The sequence below is a fragment of the Coregonus clupeaformis genome, unplaced genomic scaffold (genome assembly GCF_020615455.1).
Source record: "Coregonus clupeaformis isolate EN_2021a unplaced genomic scaffold, ASM2061545v1 scaf0162, whole genome shotgun sequence".
Lineage (NCBI taxonomy): Eukaryota > Metazoa > Chordata > Actinopteri > Salmoniformes > Salmonidae > Coregonus > Coregonus clupeaformis.
In genome coordinates this window covers 216,655-231,222 of record NW_025533617.1, presented here as the reverse complement: position 1 = coordinate 231,222, position 14,568 = coordinate 216,655, and the positions used below count along the sequence as shown (strand labels likewise).

Sequence of the window (14,568 nt, the reverse complement as noted above, 5' to 3'; positions counted from 1 at the left end):
GCACCAAGTCTTTCCTGATTCCTTCTAGCTGGTTGACTGGTACAGAGATGGAGCATTGTGCTTCTAGCTGGTTGACTGTGGTACAGAGATGGAGCATTGTGCTTCTAGCTGGTTGACTGGTACAGAGATGGAGCATTGTGCTTCTAGCTGGTTGACTGTGGTACAGAGATGGAGCATTGTGCTTCTAGCTGGTTGACTGTGATACAGAGATGGAGCATTGTGCTTCTAGCTGGTTGACTGTGATACAGAGATGGAGCATTGTGCTTCTAGCTGGTTGACTGGTACAGAGATGGAGCATTGTGCTTCTAGCTGGTTGACTGTGGTACAGAGATGGAGCATTGTGCTTCTAGCTGGTTGACTGGTACAGAGATGGAGCATTGTGCTTCTAGCTGGTTGACTGTGGTACAGAGATGGAGCATTGTGCTTCTAGCTGGTTGACTGTGATACAGAGATGGAGCATTGTGCTTCTAGCTGGTTGACTGTGATACAGAGATGGAACATTGTGCTTCTAGCTGGTTGACTGTGGTACAGAGATGGAGCATTGTGCTTCTAGCTGGTTGACTGTGGTACAGAGATGGAACATTGTGCTTCTAGCTGGTTGACTGTGGTACAGAGATGGAGCATTGTGCTTCTAGCTGGTTGACTGTGGTACAGAGATGGAGCATTGTGCTTCTAGCTGGTTGACTGTGGTACAGAGATGGAGCATTGTGCTTCTAGCTGGTTGACTGGTACAGAGATGGAACATTGTGCTTCTAGCTGGTTGACTGGTACAGAGATGGAACATTGTGCTTCTAGCTGGTTGACTGTGGTACAGAGATGGAACATTGTGCTTCTAGCTGGTTGACTGGTACAGAGATGGAGCATTGTGCTTCTAGCTGGTTGACTGTGGTACAGAGATGGAGCATTGTGCTTCTAGCTGGTTGACTGTGGTACAGAGATGGAGCATTGTGCTTCCAGCTGGTTGACTGTGGTACAGAGATGGAACATTGTGCTTCTAGCTGGTTGACTGTGGTACAGAGATGGAACATTGTGCTTCTAGCTGGTTGACTGGTACAGAGATGGAGCATTGTGTCATGTCTTGATTCCTTATGTCCTTGATCCTTTGCCGCCTCCTAAAAAAAAAATCCATTGGAGGAGAAGGCCTGAGGTTCCTCTCTTTGGACGTGATGATCAAGGAATCAAAGATGTGAGGAATCAAGGAAGCATTTTTGATATTCAGCCATAACTGTTTTCTTCTTCCTGCTTCAGGACTCTATGCTGGAGTTTGATGGGCAGCCCATCGACCCAGCCATCGTATCAGCCCAGCATATCGACCCAGCCATCGTGTCAGCCCAGCATATCGACCCAGCCATCGTGTCAGCCCAGCATATCGACCCAGCCATCGTGTCAGCCCAGCACATCGACCCAGCCATCGTGTCAGCCCAGCACATCGACCCAGCCATCGTGTCAGCCCAGCATATCGACCCAGCCATCGTGTCAGCCCAGCATATCGACCCAGCCATCATGTCAGCCCAGCATATCGACCCAGCCATCGTGTCAGCCCAGCCCATGAAGGCTCCAGCACAGAACATGGACCTGCCTCAGATGGGCTGTCCCCCAGTCCACCCAGAATCACGCCTCTCACCACACAACACTGTTCCCCTACAGCCTGAGCCCACGCAAGTGAGTACTGGGGTTACATTACATTTACATTTAAGTCATTTAGCAGACGCTCTTATCCAGGACGACTTACAGGAGCAATTAGGGTTAAGTGCCTTGCTCAAGGGCACATCGGCAGATTTTTTTACCTAGTCGGCTCGGGGATTAGAACCAGCGACCTTTCGGTTACTGGCACAACGCTCTTAACCACTAAGCTACCTGCCGCCCTACCACAGCGTGATAGCACAGTGTCCTTTTTTAAAAAGCAGCATAACATGTTGAGAAATCCCACAGGGCCTGATGTGACATACTTTATCCTCTGGTTCTCCTACTGCTATCTTGTTTATTATTATCGATCTCTGTCTGTACTCTGTATTGTCGACGCTTGCTTGTGGTGATTAATCAATTTCCCTTAGGAAAGGGATTATTGAAGCAAATCAAATCAAATTGTATTTGTCACATACAGTGGGGAGAACAAGTATTTGATACACTGCCGATCTTTCAGGTTTTCCTACTTACAAAGCATGTAGAGGTCTGTAATTTTTATCATAGGTACACTTCAACTGTGAGAGACGGAATCTAAAACAAAAATCCAGAAAATCACATTGTATGATTTTTAAGTAATTCATTTGCATTTTATTGCATGACATAAGTATTTGATCACCTACCAACCAGTAAGAATTCCAGCTCTCACAGACCTGATAGTTTTTCTTTAAGAAGCCCTCCTGTTCTCCACTCATTAGCTGTATTAACTGCACCTGTTTGAACTCGTTACCTGTATAAAAGACACCTGTCCACACACTCAATCAAACAGACTCCAACCTCTCCACAATGGCCAAGACCAGAGAGCTATGTAAGGACATCAGGGATAAAATTGTAGATCTGCACAAGGCTGGGATGGGCTACAGGACAATAGGCAAACAGCTTGGTGAGAAGGCAACAACTGTTGGCACAATTATTAGAAAATGGAAGAAGTTCAAGATGACGATCAATCACCCTCGGTCTGGGGCTCCATGCAAGATCTCACCTCGTGGGGCATCAATGATCATGAGGAAGGTGAGGGATCAGCCCAGAACTACACGGCAGGACCTGGTCAATGACCTGAAGAGAGCTGGGACCACAGTCTCAAAGATAACCATTAGTAACACACTACGCCGTCATGGATTAAAATCCTGCAGCGCACGCAAGGTCCCCCTGCTCAAGCCAGCGCATGTCCAGGCCCGTCTGAAGTTTGCCAATGACCATCTGGATGATCCAGAGGAGGAATGGGAGAAGGTCATGTGGTCTGTTGAGACAAAAATAGAGATTTTTGGTCTAAACTCCACTCGCCTTTCGTTTGGAGGAAGAAGGATGAGTACAACCCCAAGAACACCATCCCAACCGTGAAGCATAGAGGTGGAAACATCATTCTTTGGGGATGCTTTTCTGCAAAGGGGACAGGACAACTGCACCGTATTGAGGGGAGGATGGATGGGGCCATGTATCGTGAGATCTTGGCCAACAACCTCCTTCCCTCAGTAAGAGCATTGAAGATGGGTCGTGGCTGGGTCTTCCAGCATGACAACGACCCGAAACACACAGCCAGGGCAAATAAGGAGTGGCTCCGTAAGAAGCATCTCAAGGTCCTGGAGTGGCCTAGCCAGTCTCCAGACCTGAACCCAATAGAACATTTTGGAGGGAGCTGAAAGTCCGTATTGCCCAGCGACAGCCCCGAAACCTGAAGGATCTGGAGCAGGTCTGTATGGAGGAGTGGGCCAAAATCCCTGCTGCAGTGTGTGCAAACCTGGTCAAGACCTACAGGAAACGTATGATCTCTGTAATTGCAAACAAAGGTTTCTGTACCAAATATTAAGTTCTGCTTTTCTGATGTATCAAATACTTGTGTCATGCAATAAAATGCAAATTAATTACTTAAAAATCATACAATGTGATTTTCTGGATTTTTGTTCCGTCTCTCACAGTTGAAGTGTACCTATGATAAAAATTACAGACCTCTACATGCATTGTAAGTAGGAAAACCTGCAAAATCAGCAGTGTATCAAATACTTGTTCTCCCCACTGTACGTGTTTAGCAGACGTTATAGCTGGTGTAGCGAAACGCTTGTGCTTCTAGCTCCGACAGTGCAGTAATATCGAAAAAAGTAATCTAACAACAAAGTTTCCTAAGAGCTAGTCGCGAGTACTACTGTCCTAAGGTGCGGAAGAAGTGTGATGTCTGATCAGTCCCCTGTTCCCCCCCTAGGTCCCCATGTTGTCCCCCACGCCTGACGTCTACTCCACGCCACCTCCCATGTACCGCTCGTCACACACGCCAGAACCCCGACCACAGACTGACTCCATCGACACCATCCAGGTAAATAAAGGAAGGCCCGGAAAATCGTTAAGACTCCAGCCACCCAAGCCATAGACTGTTCTCTCTGCTTCTGCACGGCAAGTGGTACCGGTGCATCAAGTCTAGCACCAACAGGCTCCTGAACAGTGGGGGAAAAAGGTACACCCAAACGCGCTTCAGCCCAGTTTAAACGAAAAAGGGGGGAATCGGGTAGGGAAAGGGTGGGAGGCGCCTATACACCCTCACAGGGGAGTGTCCCGTTCGTCATGTCGGTACTGTCAGTAGTAGTAGCAACTAGACGGGTTATTCAAACAAGAATGATCATCATTGAAGATTCCTACACGTTCACGCCACCTGAATAAATAAAAAAAGACGGAGAAACAGATTTACAGAAAGATAAGAAAGACGGCTGTTCATTCAGAGCCTTTTGTCTCGACACAATCGAAGCAGTCGATCCAAATTGCCCCCCTCTGTAACAATTTCCTCACAATATTGCAATATCACGCTTTTTATCCGCCCTGTATTCAGTGGAAAAAAACAAACCCTGGCAGATTTCTCACGTTTGTCTGTTTTGGTGAGGGGGGCGGCTCTAATCGTCTCGTGCTCGCTTGTGAGCCATGTTGAGGAGACTCTCACTGAAGCAGTGTTCCAGAAACCCCTTTTTCATGATTTCAGCTTTAGTCTCAAAATCATTTGCCTTAGTCTAAGGCGGTGGTCACCAACCTTTTTCTGAAAGATTACTTTCGTAGTAAAAAAAAACAAGCCGAGATCTTACCGCTGAGATGTAAAAATAAATAAAATAATAATAAAACAAATAAAGGAAAAATAAACATTACTTAAAAAATGCAAGGCTATGCAACATTAACATTAATAAAAACAGTTTTGTAGGAATGAGGATTGTGCAGTTGGCCTAATACGTTATCACAGCATATTGGCTATATGCCTGGCCTGCCAATATTGTTCTCGGACCATACTATATTTCAAAACCAGACACTTTGATAACAAAATAGATCAGTTGTTGTATCACTTGCGAAGCACAGCTGAGCATAAATATAAATACATTGCTCAAAAAAATAAAGGGAACACTAAAATAACACATCCTAGATCTGAATGAATGAAATAATCTTATTAAATACTTTTTTCTTCACATAGTTGAATGTGCTGACAACAAAATCACAAATTATCAATGGAAATGAAATGTACAGTGGGGGAAAAAAGTATTTAGTCAGCCACCAATTGTGCAAGTTCTCCCACTTAAAAAGATGAGAGGCCTGTAATTTTCATCATAGGTACACATCAACTATGACAGACAAAATGAGAAAACAAAATCCAGAAAATCACATTGTAGGATTTATTTGCAAATTATGCTGGAAAATAAGTATTTGGTCAATAACAAAAGTTTCTCAATACTTTGTTATATACCCTTTGTTGGCAATGACACAGGTCAAACGTTTTCTGTAAGTCTTCACAAGGTTTTCACACACTGTTGCTGGTATTTTGGCCCATTCCTCCATGCAGATCTCCTCTAGAGCAGTGATGTTTTGGGGCTGTCGCTGGGCAACACAGACTTTCAACTCCCTCCAAAGATTTTCTATGGGGTTGAGATCTGGAGACTGGCTAGGCCACTCCAGGACCTTGAAATGCTTCTTACGAAGCCACTCCTTCGTTGCCCGGGCCGTGTGTTTGGGATCATTGTCATGCTGAAAGACCCAGCCACGTTTCATTTTCAATGCCCTTGCTGATGGAAAGGGGTTTCACTCAAAATCTCACGATACATGGCCCCATTCATTCTTTCCTTTACACGGATCAGTCGTCCTGGTCCCTTTGCAGAAAAACAGCCCCAAAGCATGATGTTTCCACCCCCATGCTTCACAGTAGGTATGGTGTTCTTTGGATGCAACTCAGCATTCTTTGTCCTCCAAACTTTTTTTTACCAAAAAGTTCTATTTTGGTTTCATCTGACCATATGACATTCTCCCAATCCTCTTCTGGATCATCCAAATGCACTCTAGCAAACTTCAGACGGGCCTGGACATGTACTGGCTTAAGCAGGGGGACACGTCTGGCACTGCAGGATTTGAGTCCCTGGCGGCGTAGTGTGTTACTGATGGTAGGCTTTGTTACTTTGGTCCCAGCTCTCTGCAGGTCATTCACTAGGTCCCCCCGTGTGGTTCTGGGATTTTTGCTCACCGTTCTTGTGATCATTTTGACCCCACGGGGTGAGATCTTGCGTGGAGCCCCAGATCGGGGGAGATTATCAGTGGTCTTGTATGTCTTCCATTTCCTAATAATTGCTCCCACAGTTGATTTCTTCAAACCAAGCTGCTTACCTATTGCAGATTCAGTCTTCCAAGCCTGGTGCAGGTCTACAATTTTGTTTCTGGTGTCCTTTGACAGCTCTTTGGTCTTGGCGATAGTGGAGTTTGGAGTGTGACTGTTTGAGGTTGTGGACAGGTGTCTTTTATACTGATAACAAGTTCAAACAGGTGCCATTAATACAGGTAACGAGTGGAGGACAGAGGAGCCTCTTAAAGAAGAAGTTACAGGTCTGTGAGAGCCAGAAATCTTGCTTGTTTGTAGGTGACCAAATACTTATTTTCCACCATAATTGGCAAATAAATTCATTAAAAATCCTACAATGTGATTTTCTGGAGAGAAAAAAATCTCAATTTGTCTGTCATAGTTGACGTGTACCTATGATGAAAATCACAGGCCTCTCATCTTTTTAAGTGGGAAAACTTGCACAATTGGTGGCTGACTAAATACTTTTTTCCCCCACTGTATCAACCCATGGAGGTCTGGATTTGGAGTCACCCTCAAAATTAAAGTGGAAAACCACACTACAGGCTGATCCAACTTTGATGTAATGTCCTTAAAACAAGTCAAAATGAGGCTCAGTAGTGTGTGTGTGGCCTCCACGTGCCTGTATGACCTCCCTACAACACCTGGGCATGCTCCTGATGAGGTCTAAAGCATCCGCCAACTCCTGGACAGTCTGTGGTGCAATGTGGCGTTGGTGGATGGAGCGAGACATGATGTCCCAGATGTGCTCAATTGGATTCAGGTCTGGGGAACGGGCGGGCCAGTCCATAGCATCAATGCATTCCTCTTGCAGGAACTGCTGACACACTCCAGCCACATGAGGTCTAGCATTGTCTTGCATTAGGAGGAACCCAGTGCCAACCGCACCAGCATATGGTCTCACAAGGGGTCTGAGGATCTCATCTCGGTACCTAATGGCAGTCAGGCTACCTCTGGCGAGCACATGGAGGGCTGTGCGGCCCCCCCAAAGAAATGCCACCCCACACCATGACTGACCCACCGCCAAACCGGTCATGCTGGAGGATGTTGCAGGCAGCAGAACGTTCTCCACGGCGTCACGACTCTGTCACATGTGCTCAGTGTGAACCTGCTTTCATCTGTGAAGAGCACAGGGCGCCAGTGGCGAATTTGCCAATCTTGGTGTTCTCTGGCAAATGCCAAACGTCCTGCACGGTGTTGGGCTGTAAGCACAACCCCCACCTGTGGACGTCGGGCCCTCATACCACCCTCATGGAGTCTGTTTCTGACCGTTTGAGCAGACACGTGCACATTTGTGGCCTGCTGGAGGTCATTTTTGCAGGGCTCTGGCAGTGCTCCTCCTGCTCCTCCTTGCACAAAGGCGGAGGTAGCAGTCCTGCTGCTGGGTTGTTGCCCTCCTACGGCCTCCTCCACGTCTCCTGATGTACTGGCCTGTCTCCTGGTAGCGCCTCCATGCTCCGGACACTATGCTGACAGACACAGCAAACCTTCTTGCCACAGCTCGCATTGATGTGCCATCCTGGATGAGCTGCACTACCTGAGCCACTTGTGTGGGTTGTGTCTTGCTAATTGCCTATAATTTCCACATGTTGTCTATTCCATTTGCACAACAGCATGTGACATTTATTGTCAATCAGTGTTGCTTCCTAAGTGGACAGTTTGATTTCACAGAAGTGTGATTGACTTGGAGTTACATTGTGTTGTTTAAGTGTTCCCTTTATTTTTTTGAGCAGTGTAATTTGCTTATTTCTTTTACTGGACTGATAGTACCTGCATCTGTTGGTATTTGTATTTATTATGGATCCCCATTTAGTTCCTGCCAAGGCAGCAGCTACTCTTCCTGGGGTCCAGCAAAATTAAGGCAGTTATACATTACAATACATTCATAACAGATTTCACAATATATTAAGTGTGTGTCCTCAGGCCTCTACTCTACTACCACATATCTATAACACAAAATACATGTGTGTATAGTAAGTATGTTATCGTGTGTTTGTATGCATGTCTATGTTTGTGTTGCTTCACAGTCCCCGCTGTTCCATAAGGTCTATTTTTATCTGTTTTTTAAAATCAAGTTTTAGTGCTGGCTTGAGTTACTTGATGTGGAATAGAGTTCCATGTAGTCATGGCTCTATGTAGTACTGTGCGCCTCTTTGTGGCACCTGACCACACGACTGAACAGTAGTCCAGGTGCGACAAAGCTAGGGCCTGTAGGACCTGCCTTGTTGATAGTGCTGTTAAGAAGGCAGAGGAGCGCTTTATTATAGACAGATTTCTCCCCATCCTAGCTACTGTTGTATCAATATGCTTTGAACATGACAGTTTACAATCCAGGGTTACTCCAAGCAATTTAGTCTCCTCAACTTGCTCAATTTCCACATTATTCATTACAAGATTTAGTTGAGGTTTAGGGTTTAGTAAAGGATTTGTCCCAAATACAATGCTTTTATTTTTTGAAATATTTAGGACTAACTTATTCCTTGCCACCCATTCTAAAACTAACTGCAGCTCTTTGTTAAGTGTTGCTGTCATTTCGGTCGCTGTGGTAGCTGACGTGTATAGTGTTGAGTCATCTGCATACATAGACACACTGGCTTTACTCAAAGCCGTTAGTAAAGATTGAAAAAAGTAAGGGGCCTAGACAGCTGCCCTGGGGAATTCCTGATTCTACCTGGATTTTGTTGGAGAGACTTTCATTAAAGAACATCCTCTGTGTTCTGTTAGACAGGTAACTCTTTATCCACAATATAGCAGGAGGTGTAAAGCCATGACACATACGTTTTTCCAGCAGCAGATCATGATCGATAATGTCAAAAGCTGCACTGAAGTCTAATAAAACAGCCCCCACAATCTTTTTATCATCAATTTCTCTCAGCCAATCATCAGTCATTTGTGTAAGTTCTGTGCTTGTTGAATGTCCTTCCCTATAAGCGTGCTGAAAGTCTGTCAATTTGTTTACTGTAAAATAGCATTTTATCTGGTTTACTAAGGGGTTGGTAACAGGCTGCTTGGTCGGCTATTTGAGCCAGTTAAGGGGGCTTTACTATTCTTAGGTAGGGGAATAACTTTTGCTTCCCTCCATCTTTGTTTCATAGTGTAGTTTCTTCTTTTTATTCAGTTTAGTCACATTATTTCTCAATTTGCAGTACGTTTGCCAAATCGGTTGTACAGCCAGACCTATTTGCCATCTCTTTTGCCTCAATCATACCATTTTTTAATTCCTCATCAATCCACGGGGATTTAACCGTTTTTACAGACATTTTCTTAATGGGTGCATGCTTATTAGTAACTGGGATAAGCAATTTCATAAATGTGTCAAGTGCAGCGTCTGGTTGCTCGTCATTACACACCACGGACCAACAAATATTATTTACATCAACAACATAGGAATCACTACGAAACGTATTGTATGACCTCTTATACACAATATTAGGCCCAGCCTTTGGAACTTTGGTTTTCCTAGATATGGCTACTATATTGTGATCACTACATCCGATGGATTTGGATACTGCTTTCAAACAAATTTCTGCAGCATTAGTAAAGATATGATCAATACATGTTGATTATTTAATTCCTGTACTGTTTGTAACTACCCTGGTAGGTTGCAGGCACTGGTTAGTTTGAAGCTTTCTCTTGAGTGGACAGCCTGATGAAAGCCAGTCAATATTTAAATCACCCAGAAAGTATACCTCTCTATTGATATCACATATATTATCAAGCATTTCACATGTTATCCAGATACTGACTGTTAGCACTTGGTGGTCTATAGCAGCTTCCCACCAGAATGGGCTTTAGGTGAGGCAGGTGAACCTGTAGCCATATTACTTCAACAGTATTTAACATGAGATCCTCTCTAAGCTTTACAGGGATGTGGTTCTGAATATAGACCGCAACACCGCCCCCATTGGCATTTCTGTATATGTTATAACCTTGTATTGCTACCACTGTGTCATCAAAGGTATTATCTAAGTGAGTTTCATAAATTGTCAGAATATGAATGTCATCTGTTACTAGCAAATTATTGGTTTCATGAACCTTGTTTCTTAAGCTCCATAAATTGTTAACATGGGCTATTTTTAACACTTTTCTGGGATGCTTGATTATTTTTCTTGCTTTACTGGGAAGCTTAGCAGAGGTAGACATACTCATGTTATTTTTATTAGTGCAGGGTGAGCTGCACACAGTGGACTTCCTGCTAGGGCACACCACCTCAGTGCTAACAGTATTACTCTGGTGCATAGGCACAGGACTCCTGCATACAATAGCTGTAGGATCAGCAGAGGCATTCCGGGCAGTAAGAGGGACATAAATTAGGTTATTTACATTGTCTTCCAACGCCCCTAGGATAATGTACATTTGCTGAATCATTATGGCAACTCAGTGACACAATGGTAGGGATTAAATGAGCTGGACTTGGGTCATTGATAAGTCATTGTCTCAACGCAGCCTTATAATGCTGTGAAAGGATCCAGGAACCCAAATGATTTGGGTGGATCCCATCCTCCTTATAATACAAGCTTTGTTTCCAGAAGGTATCAAAATTGTCAATAAATGTTACGCCCACAGAGCTGCAATAGTCTCGTAGCCAGTTATGGAGGGGTAAAAGTCTGCTGAACCGTTCAATGCCACAAATTAGGGAGGGCAGAGGGCCAGATATTATGGGGCGTTTGTTGGTGTCAAGTAGAGACCCAATCTTTAAAATCCATCTTCAGCTGTTCTGAGCTGCCCTTCATAATGTCATTTGACCCCACATGAACCATGACAGGTCTAAGGAATTGACCAGTAGGAATATTGTTATTTTAGAGGTTTAGGAGGATTACTATCATACCTTTAGGAGCGTCTTTTGGATGAATTAGAATGCCGACTGCGAGCCAGGCCTAATCGTCCAACATCAGTGCCCGACCTCACTAATGCTCTTGTGGCTGAATGGAAGCAAGTCCCCGCAGCAATGTTCCAACGTCTAGTGGAAAGCCTTCCCAGAAGAGTGGAGGCTGTTATAGCAGCAAAGGGGGGGGACCAACTCCATATTTTTGGCCATGATTTTGGAATGAGATGTTCGACGAGCAGGTGTCCACATACTTTTGGTCATGTAGTGTAGCTAGGTGGGGCAACCACGTCTCTACCTGGTGAAATAAATGTTAAATGCATTCTTCCTTCCTCCCCATCCAGGTGTCCCTGTCGACAGAGCAGCCCCCTGCCTCCTCTGAGACCCAGCAGGTCTTCCAGCCTGTCAACGTCTCCAAACCCCCACACAGCTCCGGCATCAATGTCAACGCAGCACCATTCCAGTCCATGCAAACAGTAAGGTCACACACACACACACACACACACACACACACACACACACACTCTCACACTGGGGGATACTTGTAGGGTGACTTGGGGGACGCACACAATGGCTCACATGTCACCTCTTCTGAGATCTGGAAGACACCTTTTTTTTCTGGGAGACTTTACACCCAAAACCATTCTGTGATGTCATTAGGGTGTCAGGAAAAGGCCGTTCTATGTTTAACATCACTGAACTAAGATACAAGCGCATTGGTTTGATTTGAATTCATGTAATTACACTTGGACAGGGTTGGGTAGTAACATATTATATTCCTCAATTTAAGTGGCAGGGATACAATTGGGCTGAAACACAAATCCCAGATTGTAGCTTTAACTCTTACTGAGCCGATGACCTTTTCTCCGATTCTTTTCAGTTTAACAGGAAGTGGCTATTGTTCCTGGTTGAACCACAGTGAACACTGTACTCATCATTGTCTCACCAGGCTGCCTTATTCCTCTCCTCAGGTATTCAACCTCAACCCCCCTGTCCCGCCAGGCAATGAGACGGAAGCCTTGACCCAGGCCAGCCAATACCAGAACAGCTACAGCCAGCAGGGCTTCAGCAGCCAATCACAGCAGCTCCCTGTGGAGCAGACCGAGATGCAGACGGAACCGCTGCAGTGTGGTGAGCTAGCAGGGCTGGAGCAGATGTTTACCCTTTTCACACTACCAAGTTGAGCCGTACCCCACTGGCCTGGTTATGCGTACACCATTGTGCTACTGGAACCATCCTGGAAAGGACAATGTGAACAGGTTGAACAGCACTGGATGGTGTGAAAAGGATATTTCATGACTGTTGGTCTTTAAAAATTGCCATTTTACTTAAACTACTTTTTCCCTGTAGTGGCTGGTGCCTTCCACACCCAGGACCCATCCCTGCCCAGCCAGGACCTGCCCCAGGGACAGCAGCCCGGCCAGCAGGGTTCAGGGTTTGGCCCCGGGGCCGGTCGACAGGCCCAGCCCTTCTACAACAGCAGAGGCATGACCCGCGGAGGGCCACGTAATACCCGCGGCCTAGCCAACGGATACAGAGGTCCAGTATCCCATCTGTCCTCAGACTGTTACGACTAACTGCAGGGCCACACAGCATCTTCAATATACTCTATACTACAGCTTTCTGTTCTCTATAGGGCTTGAATAGAGTTGATGTTTGACATGTTGATGTTATTGTGTTTGAGCAGTGCGAGACACTATATGCTCTTTTTTTTTTATGACAGTGCATACGTGTATCTAACTTGAGTGTAACGATCCATTCCAGGTGGTTATGACAGTTACCGGCCTCCCTTTGCCAACACTCCTAACTCTGGATACCAACAGGCCCAGTTCAACACACCTCGGGACTACTCCAACGGTGGCAACTACCAGAGGGGGGTAAATAACCCTTTGACCTTATCACTCACACAGGGTTGAAGGAAGGATTGGGATGGATGTTGAGCTAACATGCTCAGGCCCGCTTTCCCGGACACAGATTAAGCCCTGGACTAAAAAGAACTTTCAATTGGGGGAAGCGTTCTTTTTTTGTTGTTGTCCAAAACCAGGCTTAATCTGGGTCTGGGAAGTTGGCCCTTAAAGTTGTCTTTCCCCTTGCCATAGGGGATCTTGGATGGTCTGTTTGGCATCTATAAGAGCAGGGGGTGGCTTGGCGGTTACGAGCGTTGGGCCAGTAACCGAAAGGTTGCTGGTTCGAATCCCCAAGCTGACTGGTTTTGTGTTCCCTCTCCTTGCCATATTACTGGATGGTCTCATTTTATTTTATTAGGAATCTAATTTATATAGGGGTACTCTCTAAGAACTGTCAGTAATGTTTTGTCCCTCTGTCTTTTCCCCCCTGCTTTAGGACGGTTATAATCAGAACTACAAGCGTGGAGCAGGTCAGGGACCCAGAGGGGTGTCTCGAGGAGCCAATGCCCAGGCCATGAGGTCCTGATCGGGCCTGTGTTTGACTGACTGACTCTGACTCTGACTGCTGGTTCCAATTCACTCCCTACCCGTTGTCCTTGGCCCTAACATTTCATTGTTTTCAGATCTAAGGGAACACACACACCGCACCGAATGTTGATCTGCCGTTTGTTCGGCAACGCTGTGTATTAGGGACCACCTGCTCGCTGGTGGACGTCTGACTGACGACATTTTCGTGCGATTCTACGTGTATAAATCGGTTTGCAGTCGGCACTCTGTTCAGAGGTGATAAGTACTCTTAGCTGGTAAAAGCTACTGGTGTGTCTTGAGTCTTTTTAAAATGTCTGGATACGTATAACAGGTGTAGGGGTGGACTGACTTAGGTCTCTTTGTCCAGGGTGGGACATAAGGATGCAACAATCATGTGTGGATGTGGAGCTTCCATCATATTGCTTACTTGAGTCTTACAGATCTGCCAAAATGTAAGGGTTAGGTCCAAGGTGGGGGGTAAGGAGCGAATTGGGACAGGTTTTGACTGACCGACAACGTGCCATGCCACACTTAAACATTCAAGATATCCAGAATGCATTTTGCCCCCAGCTCACTTTTATTTGTCCTTTTTGTTGTTCCTCATCAGTTATTTTTCCTGGCTTTTGGATCAAAGTCATGCCTGCTTTGATATTTAAAAAAATGATTGTTTTAAAATGAGTCTGAATACACAAGCCAAGCTGTAAATCTGACAAACGGTTTTAAGCAACCCTGTTTTTGAAACAAATATTCCTGTAAACTTGAAATATTTTTTGTGTATTTTTTTTTTTAATGACATAAAACACAAAAATTCTGCCACTGCTGGTCCGAGCGTCCGGGAGTACTTTTTCGTTCTCTTGGCCAGTCCCCCCTTTTTTTGTTTTGTTCACATACCTTCATTTTGGGTTCTAAAAAAAGTATTTTGGTTTTTAAGTTTTTAAAAGAAGCTCTCAATTCCTCAGTTTGTAAATTGATGTTGCATCAAGAGTTTCAGTGTTGTTGCATCAAGAATTTCAATAAAGATGTTGCATTACCCTTGA

At 45.1% G+C, this 14,568-nt stretch overlaps 1 protein-coding gene across 1 annotated transcript in view; it reads left to right on the top strand.

Annotated features, from left to right (window-relative positions):
- Positions 1 to 14,568, top strand: part of LOC121568046 (caprin-1-like) — a 36,322-nt gene extending 21,754 nt beyond the window's left edge. Inside the window, exons 11-17 of the mRNA XM_045213861.1 lie at positions 1,249 to 1,662; positions 3,881 to 3,991; positions 11,441 to 11,572; positions 12,068 to 12,227; positions 12,447 to 12,635; positions 12,861 to 12,973; positions 13,440 to 14,568. Coding sequence (XP_045069796.1) covers positions 1,249 to 1,662; positions 3,881 to 3,991; positions 11,441 to 11,572; positions 12,068 to 12,227; positions 12,447 to 12,635; positions 12,861 to 12,973; positions 13,440 to 13,529 — 1,209 coding nt within the window. The 3' untranslated portion in view covers positions 13,530 to 14,568. The remainder of the gene's footprint in view (positions 1 to 1,248; positions 1,663 to 3,880; positions 3,992 to 11,440; positions 11,573 to 12,067; positions 12,228 to 12,446; positions 12,636 to 12,860; positions 12,974 to 13,439) is intronic.